The 23,759-nt window shown below is 46.1% G+C and overlaps 1 protein-coding gene across 1 annotated transcript in view; it reads left to right on the plus strand.

The window, feature by feature from the left end:
* SLAIN2 (SLAIN family member 2) overlaps positions 1-23,759 on the plus strand; it is a gene marked incomplete at its 5' end in the record, with an annotated part of 63,983 nt that overhangs the window by 6,662 nt on the left and 33,562 nt on the right. Inside the window, 4 exon segments of the mRNA XM_014591951.2 lie at positions 4,098-4,262; positions 6,254-6,415; positions 10,495-10,854; positions 11,836-11,973. Of these exon segments, the coding sequence (XP_014447437.1) occupies positions 4,098-4,262; positions 6,254-6,415; positions 10,495-10,854; positions 11,836-11,973 (825 nt within the window).

Raw genomic sequence — 23,759 nt, forward strand, 5'->3', positions numbered from 1 at the left:
GGGGTCCAGTGTCTGCACTCACTCCTCGGGGGTCCAGTGTCTGCACTCATTCCTGGGGGTCCAGTGTCTGCACTCACTCCTCGGGGTCCAGTGTCTGCACTCATTCCTCGGGGATCCAGTGACTGTACTCACTCCTCGGGGTCCAGTGTCTGCACTGGACACTTACGCGTGGGTTCATGAATTTTTACTGAGAGTCTGCTATGGATCAGGTACTGGGAACAGGGTGGGGGTACGTGATGAGGAGAAGCAGGCTCTGCACCAGCCCTCGGGGAGTCTGCTGCCTGGGGGGACACTCAGCGATCCAGGTGGTCTTTATTACTAGCCAGGGCTGGGAGTCAGCGCTCTGAGTGTTGAGAAACAGGAGTTTTCTTTTTTCAGGAAGTGCTGTTTAACCTGAATCCTAAAGATTCTGAAAAGTTTAAATATTAAGAAGGAGGAGGAAGCGGGGGTAGGGCATCCCAGGCAGTGCAGTGTGCAAAGGCTCCTGAGAAAGGCACCTGTGGAACAGCCGGTGAGCGGCGAGCGAGGTGGCTGGAGGAGGGGCAGAAAGGGGCGGGTGGGAGCCAGCCAGGGAGGCCTGCAGGCCACGGTAAAGAGCTTGGACTCTGCCCGCAGAGCACAGAGGAAACGGTGAAGGGCATACACAGGTGTGTGTGCTGCTGTGAAGGTGCGTTTAGCAGTAGTGCGGAAGGTAGGGTAGAGAGGGTCGAGAGTGAGTGTAGGCGCTTTCTGGGGCAGGGACGGTGGGGAGATGGCAGTAGCTGGGCTGTGGTGAGGGGAAGGGGCAGTAGGAAAGATAGAGGATATAGCAGGAAAAGAGGGAGCCAGATAGGAGGGAGTGAAGAGGAAGGTGTCAACAGTGACCTACATTTTCAGGTTACAGGCAGGGCAAGTGTGCTCACTGAGAGTCCCAGCGTACCTGGCAGGTGAGTGTGCTCACTGAGAGTCCCAGCGTACCTGGCAGGTGAGTGTGCTCACTGAGAGGGCCCGTAGGAGAGACTTTATTTCTAGAGGGAAGACTAGGAGAGGGCCGTCCCTGCTGTCGTGGTAGGCCCGCCTCACTGGGCGAGACGGGAACCAGGCTGTATGCGGCTGTGCAGCGCAGAGGGCAGCTGGAGCCTGGCAGTGTGGCTCACAGCGAGTCTGGCTGATGGTAATTGACGTCACGATGTGATGGAGATTTCCCAGGAGAAGGAATGTGGGGCAGAGTGAGAAGACGACAGGGCCGAGGACACGGAAAGCTAGTGATCAATAACCCAGTGACAGGGGCCAGCAGGTGGCGTGGTGGTTAAGGCACTGGACTCCCGTGTGGCCACTGCAGTTTGAGCCCTGGACTCAGTGGCTTGAAGCTCACGCCAGGTGCGTGTGCTTGTGTGCTCAAAATCCCTAGAGGAGAAGGGATTGTAGTGTGGCCATCCTCCCTAGGGGGGTGATTTCTCGCTTTCTGTCTGTGTCTCTCTCTGGCTTGTACACATACCCCATAGCAAAATTCTCTAAATAAATAAATAAGCAAGTTAATTAATTAATTAATTAATTTTAATAAAAGGGAACCAGCAGTTAGCGTAATGGCTATGTCGCTGGACTCCCATGTAGTCGACCGCAGTTCGTGTCTCGGACCCGGTGGCTTAAAATTCACGCCGGGCACGTGTGCATGCGTGCCCAAGATCCCGAGAGGAGAATGGAGGAGAAGGGATTGCGGCGTGACCATCTCCCCGGGAGGTGATTTCTCGCTTTTGTCTCTGTGTCTCTTTCTGTCTGGTGAGTCTCTCTCTGTCTGGTGAGCGCACGCGCCCTATAGCGAAAAAAACCTCTCCAAAAAAAAAAAACAAGTAACAGCACACTGCACAGCAGCCCAGGACGGAGTGAAGTGTGAGGGAGAGGAAAGCCGTTTCTGCTCGGGTCCTCACGTCCCAGATCGTGCTTCCTCGTACACCCTCAACGTGGGCGAGTGTGTGCGGGCTACCTGGGCCTCTCTCACTCACAGAGAGGCTAGGCAGACACAGTTCCTTTCTCCCAGCCTTCTCCCAGCCGTGCGCGTGGCTGCTGCTCCTGCCCTGCCCTGCACCGTCACCTCCTCCCTGAGCTTGTCTTGTTTCCGGACCCCAGACACCCATTTTCGCCACCCCCCCTCTACGGCCTGCAGACTCAGGTGAGGGCATGCTCCTTTCCGGACTGCCCTGAGGCTGCGCCTCCTCCAGGCTGCTCCATGCTTCTCCTGAAACCCGCCACGTCTCCCAGCTATAAACGTTGCTCTCCCCCTTCCCTGGCCCTCTGCCCCCGTGCAGCCATTCCTGCCTGTCACACTTGTCTGTCTGCGAGCCTCTGGAGAGAGCGCCACATCGCACCATCTGCATCCTACCCAGCGGGTAAATATTCAGCACACTGGACTTCAGTGCGCTAGGAGGTGCGGCTGGTCTTCCAAGTGCTCCTTTTCTTGCATATGATGGTACTTTATTAATGTATCTTAGCTCTGGTGTTGTAGTGCTTATGTAATCTTATGTACATACTACAGGGTTTGTTAAGTTGATTTCTCCATGAGCAAAAGAGAGTAGCACAGCCCCAGCAGGGTCCTGACGCTGATCCACCCCGCCCCAGTCCAGCCAGCCTCAGGGGATGAGCTCACCGGCTAGTGTACCCCGCATGGTCTCCAGCAGTCCAGCCAGCCCTCAGAGGATGAGCTCACCTGCTAGTGTACCCCGTGTGGTCTCCATGCAGTCCAGCCCCAGCCAGCCTCAGGGTGAGCTCACCGGTCTCCAGGCAGGAATCCAGAACCGTCCCACGTAGGTCAGCCATGCAGAGCATCGTATTTTACCACTGCTTTGTCCGCCCCCCCCCCCGCCTTTTTTTTGGACAGGAGTATTTGGGAGAGGGGAAAGTTATAGAGTGGCTATTTTCTAAAAAAAAAAAAAAACTTTCATGTTTAAGTAGTCACTATTGTTTTATTTGTTCAAAAAAACAAACTTTGGAAAGCTCTTTTAAAACTTATAATTTCATAGTTTTTCAAAAGGCAATACGTTTGGGGCCAGTAGGTGGTATAGAGTTTAAGGCACCTAGGTCCCATGTGGCTGACTCTTGTGATTTGAGTCCTGGACCCTGCAGCTTGAAAATCACACCAGGCACACGTGCCCAAAATCCTAAGAGAAGGAGGAAAAGGAATTGCGGTACGGCCATCCCTTCCAAGGTGGAGAGGGTGATGTCTCACTCTCTCTGTGTGTCTCACTCTACCCGTCTCTGTTTCTCTCTGGTAAGCACATGTACCCTATAGCAAAAAGAAAAAAATAAGTTGAATGTTTATCATGGGAAAATGAGAAAACATAAATACTTTTAGTTTTCTTTATTTTTTTTTTTCAGAGGTTTTTGCAATAGGGCACATTTGCTCACCAGAAAGAGAGAAAGCTAGAAATCACTCCCCAGGGAGGATGGCCATGCTGCAATCCCTTCTCCTCTCAGGATTTTGGGCACACAATCACACACACCCGGCATGAGTTTAAGCCACAAGGTTTGGGATTTGATCTGTGTTCAACTACATGCAAGTCCAGCAACATAGCCATTATGCTAACTGCTGGTCCCTATATTAAATTTAGTTTTAAAGATCACTCAGGGTTGAGACAGTGTTATTAAGCAATAACTTAAAGAAGATGGAAATGAGGGAACCAGCAGTTAGCGTAATGGCTATGTCGCTGGACTCCCACGTAGTCGACCGCAGTTCGCGTCCCGAATCTGGTGGCTTAAAACTCACGCCAGGTGCGTGTGCGTGCGTGCCCAAGATCCCGAGAGGAGAATGGAGGAGAAGGGATTGCGGCGTGACCATCCCAAAAAAAAAAGAAGATAGAAATGAGATAATTTAGTGGCTGCTAATCTGACTAGGAGATATTCTTTTTACATCGTCTCCATTGTTGCTATGGCTATTGTTTTATTTACATCATACAAGTTAAGATAACTAAAATATTTTGTTGAGATTATTAATGTTTTTCTAATTTATTACAAGGATGTTCTTTAAATTGAGATAGATAATGACTTAATTTCCTTATTTGGAAAACTTTCGAAATGTTAACTTCTTCTGTCATTAAATCTGACGTTGTTCTTCTCACTTGCAGCTCTCAAGAGGCAGAATTTATATAACAACCCTTTCAACTCTGTGAGTTACACCAGTCCTTACAGTCCGAATGCCAGTAGCCCCTACAGCAGTGGCTTCAATTCTCCATCCTCAACCCCAGTACGACCTCCGATAGTCAAACAGCTCATACTTCCTGGAAATTCAGGTAGGGAGAAAACAAAATGGAGTTGGTAAGGAATGTTTTAACTCCCGTTACTACCTCAGAAGGTAACTTACTCATCAGTGTAGGGTCGTCGTATTTAGACGTGCTGCTGGTTGGACCAGATGTCATTGCTCCAGGGCCACTACTAGGCAACAGGTGCAAGGTGAGCCCGTGTCATATCTGCGAAGTGCCTTTGGCATGTCCTTACCAGTTCTCCAGTCTGGCTTTATGAAGTGGGGTCATAAGTGCAGTTCGTTCTAGCAATAGGTTCTCAGTGAACAGCCTGTGTGGGTGGAAGAGCTATGGAGTGTAAAACTTTTTATAGGAGTTTTAATAAACTTTGATACTGTAATTAGTTAAGAGTATCAAGTTATATGTGAATGAACCAGAATAGTGACAGGGCGTGAATGGGGTGGGGCAGATGGCCGTCAGTGGATGGACTCAGATGGATGGACGCGTGCTCTGTCCTGGGTCTGTGCCCGACACTGCCGATGCGCCGCGCGTCTTCCCCAGAACTCACCCCATCGCTTGCTGCTGCGGTAACTCAGTGTGGTTAGCTGTCAATATCACAGCTTCCTCAGGGTCGTTCCCTTCTTAAAGGCTTTGGTAGCCACCTCCGATTGCATCCATGTGCTTGCCAGCCTACTGACTTCACGGGCCCTACTCTGCCTGATACAGGAGTCAGTGTTCACTTAGGAAAACCTCACACACCGACCGCTAACCTGCAGTACTTGTTGAAAATAAAGAATTTGGTTCGGGCATTGTTAGCGTCTGACCCCGTGGTACCCCTCCCACGTGCACTGCGCTCCTCCTGGAGGACGGAAGCATGTTAGCTATTCGTGTCTTGCTCTCCTCACATGCCCGTCAGCTAGAGCTGAGTCCTTTGACTCCTGGAAAACAGGTGTTCCGGACAGATCTGTGCTAGCAGTGTTAGTGACCGCGTGGGATTTCATCACTCCCCAGTGGAAGTTGACGATGCGTCCCTTATTCCTCGCCATCGTTTTCTCTTCTCTGTTTGGTTTAACGGGATAAAACTTCTTACAGTCTGTAGTTATTTCTCCGCCTCCTCTTCCGTGCTTCACACTGAGCGTCAGGGAGTCCCTTGGATCTCTGTTACTAACTTGGGAAAGGAGGGTAAACACGTAGGAGGGACGAGCCTACTGCTCTCCTTTTGGTTCCTAAAGCTCGGAGGAATCTAGTTTTCCTCAAATTACAGTTTTTGTGTTTAGGGAAAGTAGATGCTTTTATTTAGGGAAAAGATGACGGTGTTGGTTAGCAACCGTGAATTCGGGAGGAGGAGACACTACATTCGTTACACGTCGAAGTCATCTGTCAGTGATTCTAGAGCAGCTTCACTGGCTGTCTTGTAGAAGTTGAAATCCTCTGACATGTTATTGATCAAACACATAAGTGTCGAAAGCTTTATTATTCCATAAGAGTAGTTAAGTTACGCAGTTGTCCCCCAACATATGCGGGGACTTGGTTCCAGGACCCCCGTGGGTACCGAAGTCTATGGACACTCAAGTTCTCACATAAAATGGGCCACTTATTCCGTGTAACCTTGCACATCCTTGTACAGTTAAATCGCCTCTAGATTGCTAATAGGTACTCTTGGCATCAGATATAAGCGAAACGGTAAATATGTAGATCAACTTCCCCAGTGTCTTTGTCTTAGGACACCTCTTCTCCCACTTCAGAGCAGTTGGCAGGTCCTGGCCGTGTCTGTGTGTGGTCGATTCGGGGCTGGAGAACCTGCAGTTTGAATGATGTGCTTGAGCGAAGCTGTGTTCTGTGTTCAGGCCACAGTAGGTAGGGCGTCTCCGTAGCTCTCTGCTGTTCATAAGGAGACCCATTTCTCATCCCATCACTTGGCAATATTGCAGTCAGAAAAGGCAGAATAATCAAGGGAATCAAAGGATATATTACCAGTTTAACAGCAGTAGACATGTTTTTAGTTTTTCTCTTACCAAAGTTTGACTTTTTTTTTTTTTTAGGTAACTTGAAAGGTTCATCAGACAGAAATCCTCCACTCAGTCCTCAGTCCTCTATAGATAGTGAGTTAAGTGCTTCAGAATTAGATGAAGACTCAATTGGATCCAATTATAAGCTAAACGATGTGACCGATGTGCAGATTCTAGCCCGAATGCAGGAAGAAAGTAAGTATTTTCATTGTTCCACGTTGAGTTTCTTCATTTTTGTACAGTTTTGTGGGTAGCTGAGTATGTTTTAAAGTGTTGTGGGAATAATAATGTAGTGAACATAGAAACGATGAAATAGGTGTTTCACAGACTTAGTCACCATATGTACTGTTTGCTCGTTAGCTTATTTTCAGAGGCCATTTTAGGTAGAGCAGTTTTACTGTGTGAGGGCAGAGAAAAGCCCTGTCACACTGTGCCTCTGGTGGTCACACCCCACATTACTCTGCGTTGGCCTTGCTCATGCGATTGTTACACGTACTCTGTTTTTTTAGTGTAAGCCAGTGTTTCTCAACTTCTTTTTTAAGTTGTCCCTGTGAGGAGCCTATTAATTAATAAGTTAATGTTGCTAAGAGCATGTGCACTTGCCAGAGAGAGGGAGAGTCCCACCCCCTGTGAGACATGATCACACCGCAACCTTTTTTCCTCCATTTCTCCAATCCGCTAGGATTTGGGGCATGCACACACATGTGCCCAGCATTTAAAAAAAATTTCACTCATCATTCTTTCATTTATTTTTGCTTAAGGGAATGTGCACTCAATAGAGACAGAGAGAGAGAGAGAGAACACCGCAGAGGGGGTGGCCATATTGCAGTCCCCTCCCCTTCTTTTTCCTTTCGGGATTCTAAGCATTCACACACACATGCCCAACATGTCCTTCAAGCCACCAGGTCCCGGACTTGAACCAGGTGGAATCTAGCAGCCCCAACCACCACACCACGTGCTGGCCCTCTGGGGAATGTTTTCCAAGCCTCCCGGTCAGAATTTGAACTGCAGTTCACCACGGGGAGTCTAGCTTCCTTAACCTCCGCACCACGGTGTCAGGAGCCCTATCATTTTTTTCCCTTTTTGTCCCCCATGAAATTCTAATGTCGCAGGTATACTCTTCATCTGTTTAAGTACTAGAAACTCCACAAAGTTATGAATGCAGGATTTATTTTCACATTCAAGAGCCAGTTCTTTTCCTCTTATGGACAAATGTCACCTCTCTTGAGGATGTATGATATAAACTATGAAAAAGACCCTTATGAAGAAAATTAGAACTGTGACGTTAGGTTGGATGAAGCACACCATGGTGCTTTGCAGAGTGGTCCTTGAAAGTTTAGGTCACAGACATCTCTGAGGATCCAGTGGGAAGTATGACCTCTGTCATCTCCAAGTATACATATACACAAAATGTTTCATACTTTTTTAAGGGTACTTGGGTGCCCTGGCTCTCATCTGACCGTGAGAAAGTGGTGGGAATACTATTCTTGCCTATGTTGTACTTTATTAGAAAATGCCATGCATTTAATTGTGAAGTAAAAACTAAATTGATCCCTTTCACCTTCACAATGAAAAAAATCCTCGAAGTCCACTGAGTCTTGACAAACAGCTGAGTCTTGACTAACAGCTGAGGGAAATGGAGCATCGCTAAGCTTGAGTTCAGAACCTCCGTTGTCTGTGTATAATAGGTCCTTTCACGGTGTAGAAATCTATCGAGCTGTAACATTTGTTAAGAAACGGCCGAATGTTTCCTGCTCTGCTGATTCATCTCCCATTTCCACATAGCTTCCCATAAGAGACAGAAGGACTTGGTGCTTGCTTTCCTTATTTTTAGCCCTAAAACTAATACCATAATACCCCTTTCTCCTCTCAGTTTACCTAACTCCTCACTGAGATCTTGGTGCCGTCAGCCGAGGAGAGGCTAGTTATTGTCATGCACATGAAAAAAAAAATAGAGACTACTGACCAGCTGTATGCCTTAGAACAGATTCGTTCCTCCATTATTTCTTTAAACTCTATTTTGTTAGAAGCTCAACCAGCTACTTTCTCTAGGTTTTGTTTTATGTTTTGGTAACAAAGAACAGAATTTTTAGCCTTAATTTAATCCTTTCTGAGTCATTCTATGCATTAATATTTATTTTATTGGTTAGTAAAAATGGAAAGATGCTAAAATGTACTACAGCTTTTTTTTTTTTAAAGAGATTTCCCTTTCTTGTTGTTTTAATTTGCTAGAGGGTATTGCACTTACTGATGAGAGACAGAGAGAGAGAGGGATTTAGATAGAAAGTGAGGCATTTTTCCCCAGTGGGGATGGCCACGCTGCAGCCATCCTCCTTTCTCCTCTCGGAATTTTGGGCACCCACACACACGTGCCCGCCATGTTTGTTTTTTTTTTTTTCTTTCTTTTTTTGGAGAGGTTTTTGCTATAGCGCATGCGCTTTGGGCCCCCACACACACGTGCCCGCCATGTTTGTTTTTTTTTTTTTTCTTTCTTTTTTTGGAGAGGTTTTTGCTATAGGGCATGTGCGCTCGCCAGACCGAGAGAGACAGAGAGACAGAAAGTGAGAAATCACCCCCCAGAGGGGATGGCCACGCCACAATCCCTTCTCCTCCATTCTCCTCTTGGGATCTTGGGCACGCACGCACATGCGCCCGGCGTGAGTTTAAGCCACCAGGTCCGGGACTCGAACCACAGTCGACTACGTGGGAGTCCAGCAACATAGCCATTACGCTAACTGCTGGTCCCCCCGCCATGTTTTTCAAGTCGCTGGACATAGGACCCAAACCGCACAGTTGGCCGTGTGGGATCCCGCCACCCTAACCACCATGCCGCTGCTGGCCTGAGTCTTACAGCGTTCGTTCTCCACTTTTCTGGTAACGATTAGAAATGTAGAATTACAGATTTGGGCTGTTACCTGGTCCGGCACCCTCATTTTTAAGAAATGGAAACCCTGTAACAGTGGTAATTTTCTGAGGGCCTTCTTGTTCATGAAGAACCTTAATTGGGATGGGGGTTTTGCTTTTCTGCAACAGTGCCCTTGTCACTGGCCTGTCACCTTACGTTAGATGACTTGAGTGCCACATTTGCTGTAGCTGGACATGGAGAAACGTGTCGGTTACTACTGTAGTTCCCAAACCTGACAGGAGGGAGAAGCTCCCTGGGGTGGCTCCCACCTGCAGCTTGAGAAACCTTGCTGATGATGCTGTCTGTGTTGGCATGCATTTCTTAAATACTCTCTCTGTAGCAGATCTTTTTGGCTGTGTAGTCACTAGTCAGCAGGACTTGCTCAGTGTTACCTTTTAAACGCTGTACTTTCTTTTGCATTATAGTTTGTTTCTTATTACCATTTTATATATCAACATTTATTTTTGTTGTAGAAACTTCTAAACCATTTGAAGGGCTCCAGAGGTTGTTTGGGTGTTTCTGAAGCTATCATAGAGAACGCTTTCGAAAATTCTTACTCGCAATCCTAGAATCTAAGCTTGCTTTAGAAGCATTTTGAGTAATGATGCAGTTGAAATTTATTTCCAAGTATTGAATTCCTTAGAGTAGACTAGATGTTTCTTTGATACTTTATCATATTCGTGAGTAAGAGTACTTCAAGGGAGAAGTATCCAAGGAGGTTGGATGTATGATGTATTCTCTTCACTGGCTTAGACAGTAATTATTTTCCCTCCATAATCCTTCAATATTAGTCTCAAGTTTGGATTACTGTCTTTAGGAATAGAAATATATACAATTTATGCTTCTACATTGTCATTTAGAATTTAGATTCAAGAAGCTTGACACTGAGCAAATATTTATAGAATTTAATTGAATTAAAAATAACCTTCAGGGCTGGCTCTCTGGCACAGCAGTAATGCAACTCAAGGGAAAGCTGGATCCCACGGGACAACCGTGGTGCGAATCCCTAGTCCAGCCAGCCCCGAATATGTCAGGTATGCACGGGAGTGTCCGGGATCTGGGTGACAATAAACTGCAGCAAGGCTATAACCAGACTCTCTGGGGGATGCTCCTCTCTCCGTCTCTCTCTCTCTCTCTCTCTCTTTCTCACAAACACACACACACACAAACACGCTCTTATCATGAGTAAAGAAATAACCTTCAGATGTGGTTTATGCATCCTTATGTCTACAAATTGAAAGGGAGCTTTTCCTTTATACCCTGTTTGAATTTGTCAATGGTAATCTTTTACTACAAAGCCTTTAAAATATTTAAAAGTGTAAAAATCTAATCGAAGAAACATAATTAATAATAACACCCATCATTGCAGGTCTCCGGCAAGAATATGCAGCCACCACGTCTCGGCGCAGCTCGGGTTCATCCTGCAATTCCACGAGACGCGGAACATTCAGTGATCAGGAGCTCGACGCACAGAGCTTAGACGACGAAGACGACGCTATGCACCACGCAGTGTACCCTGCCGTTAGCAGGTTTTCACCCTCGCCACGCAACTCACCTCGACCGTCTCCCAAGCAGTCACCCAGAAACTCCCCGCGCTCGCGCTCCCCTGCGCGGGGCATAGAGTACAGCAGAGTGTCCCCACAGCCTATGATCAGCCGCCTGCAGCAGCCACGCCTTTCACTTCAGGGCCACCCCGCGGACTTACAGACCAGCAGCGTCAAAAACGAAGGTGCGGTGGGAACCAGCAGTTAGCGTAATGGCTATGTCGCTGGACTCCCACGTAGTCGACCGCAGTTCGTGTCCTGGACCCGGTGGCTTAAAACTCACACCGGGCCCATGTGCGTGCGTGCCCAAGATCCCGAGAGGAGAATGGAGGAGAAGGGATTGCGGTGTGACCATCCTCCCTGGGGGGTGATTTCTCGCTTTCTGTCTCTATGTCTCTCTCTCTGTCTGTCTGGCAAGCGCACGTGCCCTATAGCAGAAACCTCTCCAAAAAAAAAAAAAAAACACAAAAAAAACAAAAAAACGAAGGTGCAGCAGACAGGCACTGCAGGTCGTCCGAGTGTTTTCTGGGAAGAAAGTCCTTCATAGTTCAATATGAGAGTAATGTGATTTTTAACCAGTTTTTTTTTTTTTTTTTAAGGATTATTTTATTTAACTTTATTTAATCTGTTTATTTATTTTAATTTGACCAGAGAGGGACAGAGTGAGAGAGAGAGAGAAAGTAAGAAAGCAAGCTGCCACATCTGGGACTCAAAATATGGTCAGCCGTGTGGGAGTCCAGTGCCCCAAACTACTACATCACCTGCTGACCCGATTTTTACCAAAGTTTTATATTTCAGATAAGAAACTCAAGAATTTAGTCATGTTTACCATTTTACTAATATGAATCAATGCAAAAATAAAGGAAAAAGTGCATTTAACCTTATTTAGATATGTTACTTCCGTTTTATTTTACTGATGAAGTTATTTATATTTATATTTTCATTTACATATATGATATATAGTTCTCTTCTCCTAACCATTTATTGACTCTGGGCTGGAGAGTTTTTTTTTTTCTTTTTTTTTTAAATTGAGTATTTCACATTTTCTAAAATATGCAGGCTGTTTAAATAAATACTTTGATTTTTGAGTGCTAATTAATATTTTAATTTTCTCCATCTGAAAGAATGGTTTGATATTTTTTCTTAATTAAAATTTTGTATTATAGAAAAACTAAGACGCAGTCTTCCAAACCTGTCCCGAACATCTACCACACAAGTTGACTCAGTGAAAAGCAGCAGAAGTGACTCCAATTTTCAAGTGCCAAATGGGGGAATACCTCGCATGCAACCTCAGGCTTCAGCCAGTAAGTGTCTTTCACATAGCAGGTATTTAAAGGAAATGAAAATGATAGGTCTATATTTTGTGCTGAATAGCTGTATTAAGCTATGGTGCTAATAAATTTCAGTGTTCGTTAGTTGCTGTAAGAAAGTCAGAAACATTAAAATTAGAATTAGAAGTAGAAACACAGCCAACGCAGTATCCAAAATACATATCCCTTAGTAAATACTTAAAGTCTTTCTAATAACCTTTACTTTTAGAATACATAAAAGCTCTTTTATTGTACCACATATCATACTCCAAACAAACAGTTCGTTGTTCAGACTTTGTACAAAGCCCCTCCTTTCTTCCTAAAGCAGGAGGTGCAGTGAGAGCTCATCCACGGGATTTGGTTTTGATGGATGGATTTTCTGTGTCTGTGAAGGATACTTTTATTAAAAATTACAGTATTGGGCCTGCCGTGGCCTGGTAGGTAAGGCAACTGCATCCCCATGGCCAGCTGTGCGGTTTGAGTCCCAGACCTGGCATCCCGAGAAACATGCCGGGTGTGTGTGCTTGTGTGCTCAGAATCTGAAAGGAGGGAGAGACGAGGAGAAGGGGTTGCAGTTGGACTGTGCCTCGTGGAGGGTGCTTACAGGCTGCCTTTTATTCTCTCTCTGTCTCCCTCCCTGCCGAGCACACAAACCATCTGACAGAGTTTTAAAAATTAAAAATATAGTATCGAATCAGTACGGATGTCAAGTTAATCCATAATTCTAATCCTATTTATAACATCAATTAAAATTTGTCAGAAACTATCATTTGAAAGAATCAATCAGGATTTTGCTTTTTAAATTGTGTTTTGGAAAATAGAGTAAAACTAAACTCTCAGAGAAGATGAGTTTTAGATACATTGAAGAAAAATTACTTGTAGATTATAATTTTCAGTGACTTCAGGTGACTGGGTGGATACTAGCCTAGGAGTGTGACAGATCTTTCTAAATGGGGGGAATATTTTTGTATCCAGTTATTACTTGTGATAATATTTGAGTTTTCATTTGTGCTAAGTGGTTTACTAAATACAAGGGATCTTCCAAAAGCGTATGGAAAGTGGGTAGTTTAAAAAACTGCATGGATTTCAAAAACTTGTAACCAAATAAACTTGTACTTTAATTCCACTTTTCCATGGACTTTTTGAAATCCTCATAAACACAGGTATTTCTACTGTAGCACCAAATAAGACATTCCTTAAAAACCTTACATTCTCGAATTACACATGAAAGGTGAAGAGATTTGGGGAAAAATAGTTCTGAAACAGACCACTTAAAGCACTGTTAGCCCAGGCTGGTCCTGTAGCCTAGTGGTTAAGAGAACTAGATCCCACATGGCCAGCTATGCTGGGGGTCTGAGCCTTGGAGACTGGAGGAACACACCAAGCACAGGTGCCTGAGTGCCCAAGGTCCTGACCAGATGGTGAAGTGGAGGAGGAGGGGTTGTGGTGTCTCTGCACCCTTTGGGAGGTACTTTCTCCCCTGCTTCCTCACTATTTCTTGTACACACAGCCTCTGGCAATTAAAAAATAAATAAAAACAAAAAACTATTAACTTTCATAGAGCATTAATAAAACATTAATGATCTTACAAAAACACTACCACAATTCAAGACATGAAAAATGTATTTTTAGGGAACCAGCAGTTAGCGTAATGGCTATGTCGCTGGACTCCCACATAGTCGACCGCGGTTCGTGTCCCGGACCCAGTGGCTTAAAACTCAACGCCGGGCGCGTGTGCGTGCGTGCCCAAGATCCCGAGAGGAGAATGGAGGAGAAGGGATTGCGGCGTGACCATCCCCCCTGGGGGGTGATTTCTCGCTTTCTGTCTCTATGTCTCTCTCTGTCTGTCTGGCGAACGCACGCGCCCTACAGTGAAAATCTCTCAAAAAAAATGTATTTTTATATCTTTATTTATTTATGTTTATTTTTAATGAAAAATAAATACTCAGGCAGATACAGGACTTTATACAGTCAAAGGTCATGTAATAGAAAGCAGGGGCTGAGATTGTCGAATTAAGGAGGTGCATGTGACAGAGACCAGAGGGAACCACGCAGTAAGCACAGAGTAGCCAGACTGAGCTGCGAAGCCATGTTGTTACTATGCCAGAGAAGTCAGAAGAACTAAGCACTTTCCAGAAACGGTTGCTATTAGCTGGAGTAGATCCAAGCATGGCTAGATCTTGGGAATGAACCATTCAAGGTATCCGTGACATCAGAAATGCTCAGCACTCTGCCGTGCAGCCCACGCGCACACCCAGCCCCCTCAAGCCGTGGAGCACAGCAGGCACGTGCTCTCAGACTCACTCAAGGCCGAGGAGAAGTGATAAACACGAGGCTCCTGGCCGGCCGCTGTAACGCGAGTCGTAACTTTGCACGGTCCCTTTACCCCGCTGCCTTTAGCCGACTTCATGTTAAGCTGCTATTATTTGGTGGGTTAAAGATCAACTAGGAAAAAGCACATTTGGATCAAAATGACATCCGTGATACACTGACAGATTTTCCACATTCACCGGTCGCTGGGATGTTCCTACGTCACAGAAGTTTGTACCACAGTGTAGTTACGTGCATCAGTGTACTTAGTCCTCAGGATTCTAGGAAGAGGGCGTCATTAGTAACACCCTCCAGATTGGAAATGGAAACGTGCAGGGCTAAATACCTTACATATCATAATAGAGCGTCCGAGTGGAGACACTCAAAACCGCACTCACTAGAGAGATCTGTCACATCCATGGCTCAGTACCAAAGTGTAAGCGCTGCATAGAAAGTCACTATTTCCTGCGATTTAAACTACTCGGGAAAATCGTTACCGAGAGAGATGTGTTTATTCAGCTGGACATGTGCTAAAACATGTTTTTGTACCAAATTAAGTTTTTTTTTCTTTTTTTGGAGAGGTTTTTGCTATAGGGCGCATGCACTTGCCAGAAAGTCAGAGAGAGACAGAAAGTGAGAAATCACCCCCCAGGGGGGATGGCCACGCCACAATCCCTTCTCCTCCATTCTCCTCTCGGAATCTTGGGCGCACACACACACGCTTCCAGTGTGAGTTTAAGCCACCTGGTCTGGGACTCAAACTGCGATCGACTACACGGGAGTCCAGCGACATAGCCATTACACCTACCGCTGGTCCCCCAAATTAAGTTTTAAACTTAGTGTGCTACAGGTCTTTTGTGGTTGCTACTACGAGCCATATAGTTAAGAGTGCTACTACAGTACTCATTGTGGGTCTCATATGTGGCAGGCAAGATGGGAGTCCACAAAACTTTTAAAATGGAAGATTTCCCTGCAATGATGAAGAATGAATTTCGTGCCTTTCAACATGCAAATTAAGTTATTTTGATGCTATATTCTTTTTATGCTATATTCTTAGCAGATACAGAAAACAACCCGCAATGTTAATAACAAGAGAGAACATTTTAATTCATTAAGATTAAGTAATAAAGCGCACATATAGTATAAGCCATGTTTTGCACAGTTCGAGTTGTTAAGTTTGGAACTTCCCACAACTTTCCATGTCAGCTCTCTAAGCAGCAGCCTCGCACGTGGTTAAACCAGCTGCACCCGCCTGCTCCTCATTCCACTCGTTATTGTCAGTACCGGATCTTACTCGAGGCTATTCCCTCATCCCCCCCATTTGAGCTGTTCTCATATCTCAAAGCTCTATGGAAACGAAAAATGGAAGACAAGAGTCAGGGTTAGAGTTAGGGTTGGGCAGCTCAGGTAGAAGTGTCAGTGGGGAAGGTATTGGCTGTGCCTTCAACTTCATGGCGGGCACTTGCCTGGTGCTGGACTCACCCTTGATAATCACCCACTGTGCCATGGGATTTTTTTTTTTTTTTGGTAGGAAAATTATGCGTTCTTTTCTCCCAGAAGCTGAAAATTTAGGCAAATACATAGGGAAAAAACGTAATGAGGTCCTAATCACTAATTCCTTCCACGGGACGGGGAGATAGCGTCTGCCGTTCCGGAATGGCACATTGCCATACTTACTGCAGCCTGGCAGAGGAGGAAGCGCAGCGCCGCCCTTCCCCATCCGTGGCGTGCCCTTGTTTTGTACAGGCAACTGCAGTGACTTTCGTCTATGATTGTACACTGCTCTCAGACGTTGTGTGGAAAGCAGTACATCGCATTATAGCAAGTTAAAAACCCAGGAAGGTTTATTCTATAAAAATATTTAAAGCTTTTGCTTTAAAGTTAATATCATGAAGCAAAAAAATAGTAAGTATGTTTCTCTTGAAATTTTACAAATCTCTTTGATAGATAAAATGTACATGTAAGTGTTCTCTTCATCTGTATATAGACAGTTTTCCTAAGAGTCTTTTTATTGTGATGCGTGTTTATATGCAAATGTTATCATAGCCAATGTTACACACGAACAGGCATTTTGTACTTTTTGTGCAAACTTGAGCTATTAGTATAATCCATGTTGCACTGTTTTCTTTTAAAAAGTATTTATTTCCCAGCTCTTAAGTGGTGAAGCTTGGTTCTTACTCACTGGCCTGCATGAACCTAACTTTGCAAGTCTGCTGTTTTCTCTACCTGAGGGGCCACTGCTTGCCTTGTTACTATGCCAACCACTATTTTATACGCTTACCTGCTGTGGCTGCATTACCGTGGGTGCTGTATCCGAACAGGAGTATCACGAGCGTTCTAGTGTACTTTCCTTTCTAGAGCAAGTTCCAGTGTTTGACTTTGCTCTTTGGAAAATGTGAGTAACTTAAAAAGTTTAAGAAAACCCAGAGCATTGCAGAGTTCATGGATACACGTCATTGTCTCCGTTTCTTCACTAAAGAAAGGAATGTTCGTCAGGGGCAGAGTTTTTCGAAAGGCTGATGCCTTACTTTCTAAGACTGCCTGCCCTCAGGTTTAGTAGATTTATTTTTCAAGAAAAGGTGGGAGTTACTGGCTCAGAGATATGGAAAAGAAAGGGAGAAAAATCCAATACAATCTACTGATGTAAAAAATATACTCAAAATGCGGTTAGTATTCACATGTAAGATGCTCTCTCATTTGCGCCTCACAAATACCCATTCTCACTTTTACCAAAAAGGAGCAGAGCTGCATAGAAATGATGTGAGCTGTGTAAGTACAGCGAACCAGGGGGCGGGCCAGAGCCTCGTGAGCCTGTGCTGAGACCGCATAGAAATGATGTGAGCTGTGTAAGTACAGCGAACCAGGGGGCGGGCCAGAGCCTCGTGAGCCTGTGCTGAGACCGCATAGAAATGATGTGAGCTGTGTAAGTGCAGAGAGCCGGGGGGCGGGCCAGAGCCTCGTGACCCTGTGCTGTGACCGCCCGGGTCCCTGGTGTCCATGCCTTGTTTGGACTTCGTCACACCGACCCAGTTGCACATGAGTAGGCATCTCAAAAACACTCTTGGATGACTATGTTAGAGCATGACTTGACGTGACTGTAAATATTTTGTGAATTACCACAAAAGAATAAAATAGTTGAACGTAACGTTAATTTGCTCATATTTAGCTAAATATTGGGTTGTCAGAAAAGTTAAAACGTGTTTTTCTGTATTTTTCTGTGCAGAAATGTGTCACGAGTTTTTCGATGACCCAGTAGAATATTTTCGTATAGGGTACTGAGCGGGTTAGAGAAAGACCCAGACCTTGCAGAGGGAGAGGCTGCGGGCAGTTGTGAGCTTCCACAGAGCAGACTGCCCTGAGGGCTGTGAGGAAGGACTTGCACTGCCGCAAGCCTCGCTCACCCAGACACTAGAAAGGGTACGCAGACGTTTACATGATCATGAAACGCGAGTTGAAATCAGTCAGTCCTGCCAGACATGTGGACGGGCTAATCCAAGAACGAGCAGGACAGTTGGGGAACATGAGGATGGTAATGCAGTTGTGTTGGTGCAGTTCGTCACGAGTTTATAAATGCAGTTTCCCTGGCTTTCATTCTAGGCATTTTGACTGAATACATCCGGGGTCGGGACCCAGACTCCCTGTTGAGTATCTCAGCTGCCTTGGGGACACATCAGGGTGGAGACCTGCTTGGTTAGCCCAGCCTGCTGAGGACCCGGAGCCCTTGGTTTAGAGCCGGCTTTGACCTCCCAGGCAGGCAGGGGCGCTGTCCTCCTGGTGCTGCTGCACTCCAGGCTCTAGAGCTGTGAGAGCCGTAAGGCAGCCACCCTTCCAGCAGCAGAGAGTGGTGGTGGCCTCTGTGGGCAGGGGACAGCGTGGAGCGTTTTCAGAAGCGATAGGGACGGCACTGCAGCCAGCCCGGGAGGGGCTTCCGTGGCTTGCCAAACGCAGAAAGGAGGTCCTGGTTTTCCCGACAGTGGGATGACGTCTCAGGATGGCTGAGAGAGTGAGGGGGGACGAGAGCTGTGGCTGGTGACAGTGGGCTCCGTCAAGGCCGCTTGTTAGGAAGGCCGCTGTGTCGGTATGGAGAAGGCCCGCCTAGAAGGCCTCTGAGCACCTGGGCAGAATTGAGATCTTTGTTAAGGCCACGATGGGATCTGGATTTCTCTCTTCTTTCTCTTTTTCTTTTGAAGAATTATTTAATTTGTTTATTTTTACTTTAATTTTACCAAAGAAGGACAGAGTGAGGCGGTGGGGGGAGGAGAGCAAGAAAGCAAGCCACCAGGTCCCGGCTCGGACCGCAGTCGGTCGTGTGGGAGTCCAGCGCCCTTAACCACCACGCCACCTGCCAGTCCCTGGATTCGGTTGGTAAAATGAAGTGGGAGTTGCGTGATGGGGAGGTGGCGATGAGGAGGGTGGAAGGACGGCTCTGAGTGTGGAAGCTCTGAAGAGCCGGGCAGGAGGGAGCACCGAGCCGCGTTCTCCCAGCGGTCCTGGCTCTCACCGTGCTCTCGGTCTCAGTGCCGAGAGAGGGTCCTCCTCTACACCCCGCCCTGCAACCGAAGTGTGTCCAGTAATCGTGTACAGAATGAATTATAGAAATAGCGGCCGGGAGAAATGCACAGTGAAAATAGTCTTGAATTCTGTGTTTTATAACTGTGTCAAAAAATAATAAAACATTGTGGTACAAACAAGATAGTTAATAACTTTAAATTGCATCGATCTTTTTTTACAAAAGGAAAAATGTATTTTGAACACGTTGATCTGTCACAGTAATAAATATTATAGCTTAGCTTATAAAAATTTGTCAGTAGTGGGACCAGCAAATTGCATAATGGTTAGATCGCTGAACTCCCATGTAGTTGATGCAGTTCGAGTCCTGGACCTGGTGGCTTCACACACACTGGGCATGTGTATATGTGTGCCCAAAATCCTAAGAGGAGAATGGAGGAGAAAGGATTGCAGCATGTTCAGCCTCCCAGGGGGTGATTTCTTACTTTCTGTCTGTCTCTCTAGTGAGTGCACCCCCCCATGGAAAAATATCTCTGGGGAAAAAAAATGTCAGTAGTTTCTTCAGAATTGATCAGAATATGAGGCTTGATACACTGCAGTCAGATTTATCAAGCTGTCTCCCCTTATATTTGATGGAAGAACCCTATTTTAGTTTTAATTGAAAGCCCCCCCCCCCCGCCCTCTCATAAAGCAGCTGTTAATACAGATGGGGAAGATCTTCAACGTCAGGGTAAGTTTGGAGTAAATTTAGGGGATGTTCAAAAAGCCCCATTTAGCAATGAATTCTAAAAACTGGACCATACCATGCATGCTTTGTTCTGGGGGGAACCAAATGTAATCATTTCAAAATGTCTTTGTAGTTAAAATGTTAAACATGAGCACATAGTGACAGAAGTGACGTAACACTTTCATGACTTGGCAGTCACTGTGTCATCGTTACTTACTGCTGACGTGTTCAGATACAGTGACGTCGTGCCTCAGGCTCAGGATTGAAGGCACACACGCAGGCAAGCGTCAATGACGGCACATCCTGTGGACGCACCCTGGAGAGGGGCACGTGTCGTTGGACTCCCTGTCCGGGTGCCTCTCCACGGGCGGCCTCCTGGTTCACTTTCCTGTGAATGCGCTTCCTCCGAGAGGACAAGGATAGAACGAGCAGATTAAGGCGCGCATAAAGGTCACTGAAGCTCAGTGGTAACGCAGCTCTCGTTTGTAACTCGGACCAACAGATTACTTTTTCAGAAAGACGTGTTATCACTGATACTCCCTTCTACTGCTGGACACGGTGGTGGTAGAAATCACACCAAACCAAACTGATTTTACTTTTGTTTCTTTTTCCTTTTTAATAATTACTTAATTTTACTTGTTATTACTATTTTTAAATTTGCTATAGGATATGTGCACTCCCCAGAGAGAGAGAGTGAAAAGTCAGCCACCAGGTCCAGAAACTTGGACCCACAGTCAGCCGCGTGGGGCCCAGCGCCTCAGCCACACGCCTCACCCTGCGGCCCTTAGGTTGTTTCCTAATTCCTGAGGGCACCATTCCTACCTGCACTTCCGAGGAGTGGGCGGCACTTTCACCACCCTTCTCTTGATGCCCTCCGCTCCGGGCCAAAGTCGGGTGCTGAAAGTGTGACGGTGTGTGGGAGACCACAGCGATGTAGACGAAGCGTGTGTAGATGGAGTTTAAAAGGAAAACTTTGAGCCAGAATGTCTTGGGGGATGTGTTTCACAGAAATGAAGTTTTTACAGAGCTGGTTTGTGGAGGAAGACTAACTTAAATAATGGCAGCCGGAAAGAATAATAATTTGCCGTAGTATCTTTGCTTCTTATAGTGAGATCTTGCTAATTTGGAGTTACTTAAATGTTAAAAGAGAAACAGGAAAGTGTGTGTGAGAGAGACAGAGGGAGAGCGAGTGAGCAGGCATGCATGCACTGCCTTAGAGAGAGGAGAGTGGGAGAGAGCACCCTCTGGATCTTGATCATGTTTCCATCCCTTCTCCATTTCTCCATCCTGTTGGGATTGAAGGCATGCATGCACACACACCCGGAGTGCTGCCAGATCTAGGATTTGAACTGTGTGGTCAGCCATGTGGGATCGGACTCTCAACAACTGGGCTGTGGTCCTGCCCAGGAAAGTTTTAAACCTTGAATGTTTTCAGCTAACATACTGAAGTCTATTGTTTCAGATTTGCAGTTTCATCTAATTATTTTACTTTGTCATTTAAAAAGTGATTTTGTCATTAGAAAACTGATCCAATTAAGGTTAGTAATTCACATAAAAATGGACTTTCTGTTCCTGTTTGAGTAGCATGACATGACTGGTATTTCATGAAAATCACGGCCTCAGGCTCAGGATTGAAGGCACACACGCAGGCAAGCGTCAATGACGGCACATCCTGTGGACGCACCCTGGAGAGGGGCACGTGTCGTTGGACTCCCTGTCCGGGTGCCTCTCCACGGGCGGCCTCCTGGTTCACTTTCCTGTGAATGCGCTTCCTCCGAGAGGACAAGGATAGAACGAGCAGATTAAGGCGCGCATAAAGGTCACTGAAGCTCAGTGGTAACGCAGCTCTCGTTTGTAACTCGGACCAACAGATTACTTTTTCAGAAAGACGTGTTATCACTGATACTCCCTTCTACTGCTGGACACGGTGGTGGTAGAAATCACACCAAACCAAACTGATTTTACTTTTGTTTCTTTTTCCTTTTTAATAATTACTTAATTTTACTTGTTATTACTATTTTTAAATTTGCTATAGGATATGTGCACTCCCCAGAGAGAGAGAGTGAAAAGTCAGCCACCAGGTCCAGAAACTTGGACCCACAGTCAGCCGCGTGGGGCCCAGCGCCTCAGCCACACGCCTCACCCTGCGGCCCTTAGGTTGTTTCCTAATTCCTGAGGGCACCATTCCTACCTGCACTTCCGAGGAGTGGGCGGCACTTTCACCACCCTTCTCTTGATGCCCTCCGCTCCGGGCCAAAGTCGGGTGCTGAAAGTGTGACGGTGTGTGGGAGACCACAGCGATGTAGACGAAGCGTGTGTAGATGGAGTTTAAAAGGAAAACTTTGAGCCAGAATGTCTTGGGGGATGTGTTTCACAGAAATGAAGTTTTTACAGAGCTGGTTTGTGGAGGAAGACTAACTTAAATAATGGCAGCCGGAAAGAATAATAATTTGCCGTAGTATCTTTGCTTCTTATAGTGAGATCTTGCTAATTTGGAGTTACTTAAATGTTAAAAGAGAAACAGGAAAGTGTGTGTGAGAGAGACAGAGGGAGAGCGAGTGAGCAGGCATGCATGCACTGCCTTAGAGAGAGGAGAGTGGGAGAGAGCACCCTCTGGATCTTGATCATGTTTCCATCCCTTCTCCATTTCTCCATCCTGTTGGGATTGAAGGCATGCATGCACACACACCCGGAGTGCTGCCAGATCTAGGATTTGAACTGTGTGGTCAGCCATGTGGGATCGGACTCTCAACAACTGGGCTGTGGTCCTGCCCAGGAAAGTTTTAAACCTTGAATGTTTTCAGCTAACATACTGAAGTCTATTGTTTCAGATTTGCAGTTTCATCTAATTATTTTACTTTGTCATTTAAAAAGTGATTTTGTCATTAGAAAACTGATCCAATTAAGGTTAGTAATTCACATAAAAATGGACTTTCTGTTCCTGTTTGAGTAGCATGACATGACTGGTATTTCATGAAAATCACGTGTTTCACTCTCCACGGGTCAGGACAGCTCACGCCTGAGTCTGTGTAGCCGGGTCCGACCACGCTCTCACGGCCAGCTTCCACGTGTCTGATGTGCCATCATTGCAGTGCCCCCTGTGGGCTCGAGGGTAGATGCAGCCCAGCAGAGTCAGCCGAGCTGTTGTTTCACATAGACTTCCCCGAGAGTTGATTACAGATGGGTGGGATGCCAAGCCCTCCTGCGCTGTTTGTATCTAGTATGTGGGTTGCTGGTTATCTTTTTCCCTCACTTCCTCCACTCCAACCCCGGGCCTGCTTTTCTCAGGTGTTTGAGGCATGCTTCCACCTCTGTTCCCTTCCCTGGGGACGCTTTCCTCAGACACCTGTGGGGCTCACTGTCTTCCTGCAGATCTTTGTGCAAATGTCATCTCAGGGAACTCTTTTCTGACCACTGTACGTATAATTGCAACTTAAGTCTCTTACCTCCTGTCTCCTTTCCTGTGTCATTTTCTTAGAAGCTGTCACTATCCAGGGCCTATGATTTATTCGTGTATTGTGTCTCCCCTTTCCCAGAGCATTAGTTCCGTGAGAGTAGGAGCGGCCATCTAGTTGGCCACTGTTAGTCATTCAGTGCCCAGAGTAAAGCAGGGACTCACATGGACAGAAGCAGACAGGGATGAATGAATGAGGGAGGGAATCTGTGAGTAAAACCTTGAGTGGGTGACCGGTGAGTAAATGTACAGACGAATATTCATCCATGAGCGAGCCGTGCCTTTTGTGGGACAGGTGCAAGGTAAGCACCGTAAAATCAAGCCGGTAGGCACGGGCCTTGTGGGGGCCTTGTTGCTAGTCTGTCTGCGGTATTGGAGATCAGTTGGCATCAGGTGTTACTTCGCTGCAGCAGTACTTGGGGTGCTGTAAAACTGGAAATCACATGGATTTAGTACTTTTAATGTACATACTCTGCGAGACCACAATAGCATTTCAGCTTTGTAGAGCTAAGTGAATTCTCTCTGTTGATATGTATCTAGTATCTCTTTTTTTACCCCATGAATTGTATATTCTCTGGCTAGGTTGATAGGGTGGGATTTCTCTCTTTTTAATTTGCACATAAATTCTACAGGTATACAGAAGTCCAGTTTTCACATCAATAGAGCGACATTTTAGAGGGAGGACACCAGGGGCATCCTCCCCCCACCCCCCACCCCACCCCCGCCAGTCCGCTGGAGCTCCAGTTACTGTGAGGAGGGGGAGGAGCCCCGTTAGCTCGG

The sequence above is a fragment of the Tupaia chinensis genome, unplaced genomic scaffold (assembly GCF_000334495.1).
Source record: "Tupaia chinensis unplaced genomic scaffold, TupChi_1.0 Scaffold000054_1, whole genome shotgun sequence".
Classification (NCBI taxonomy): domain Eukaryota; kingdom Metazoa; phylum Chordata; class Mammalia; order Scandentia; family Tupaiidae; genus Tupaia; species Tupaia belangeri.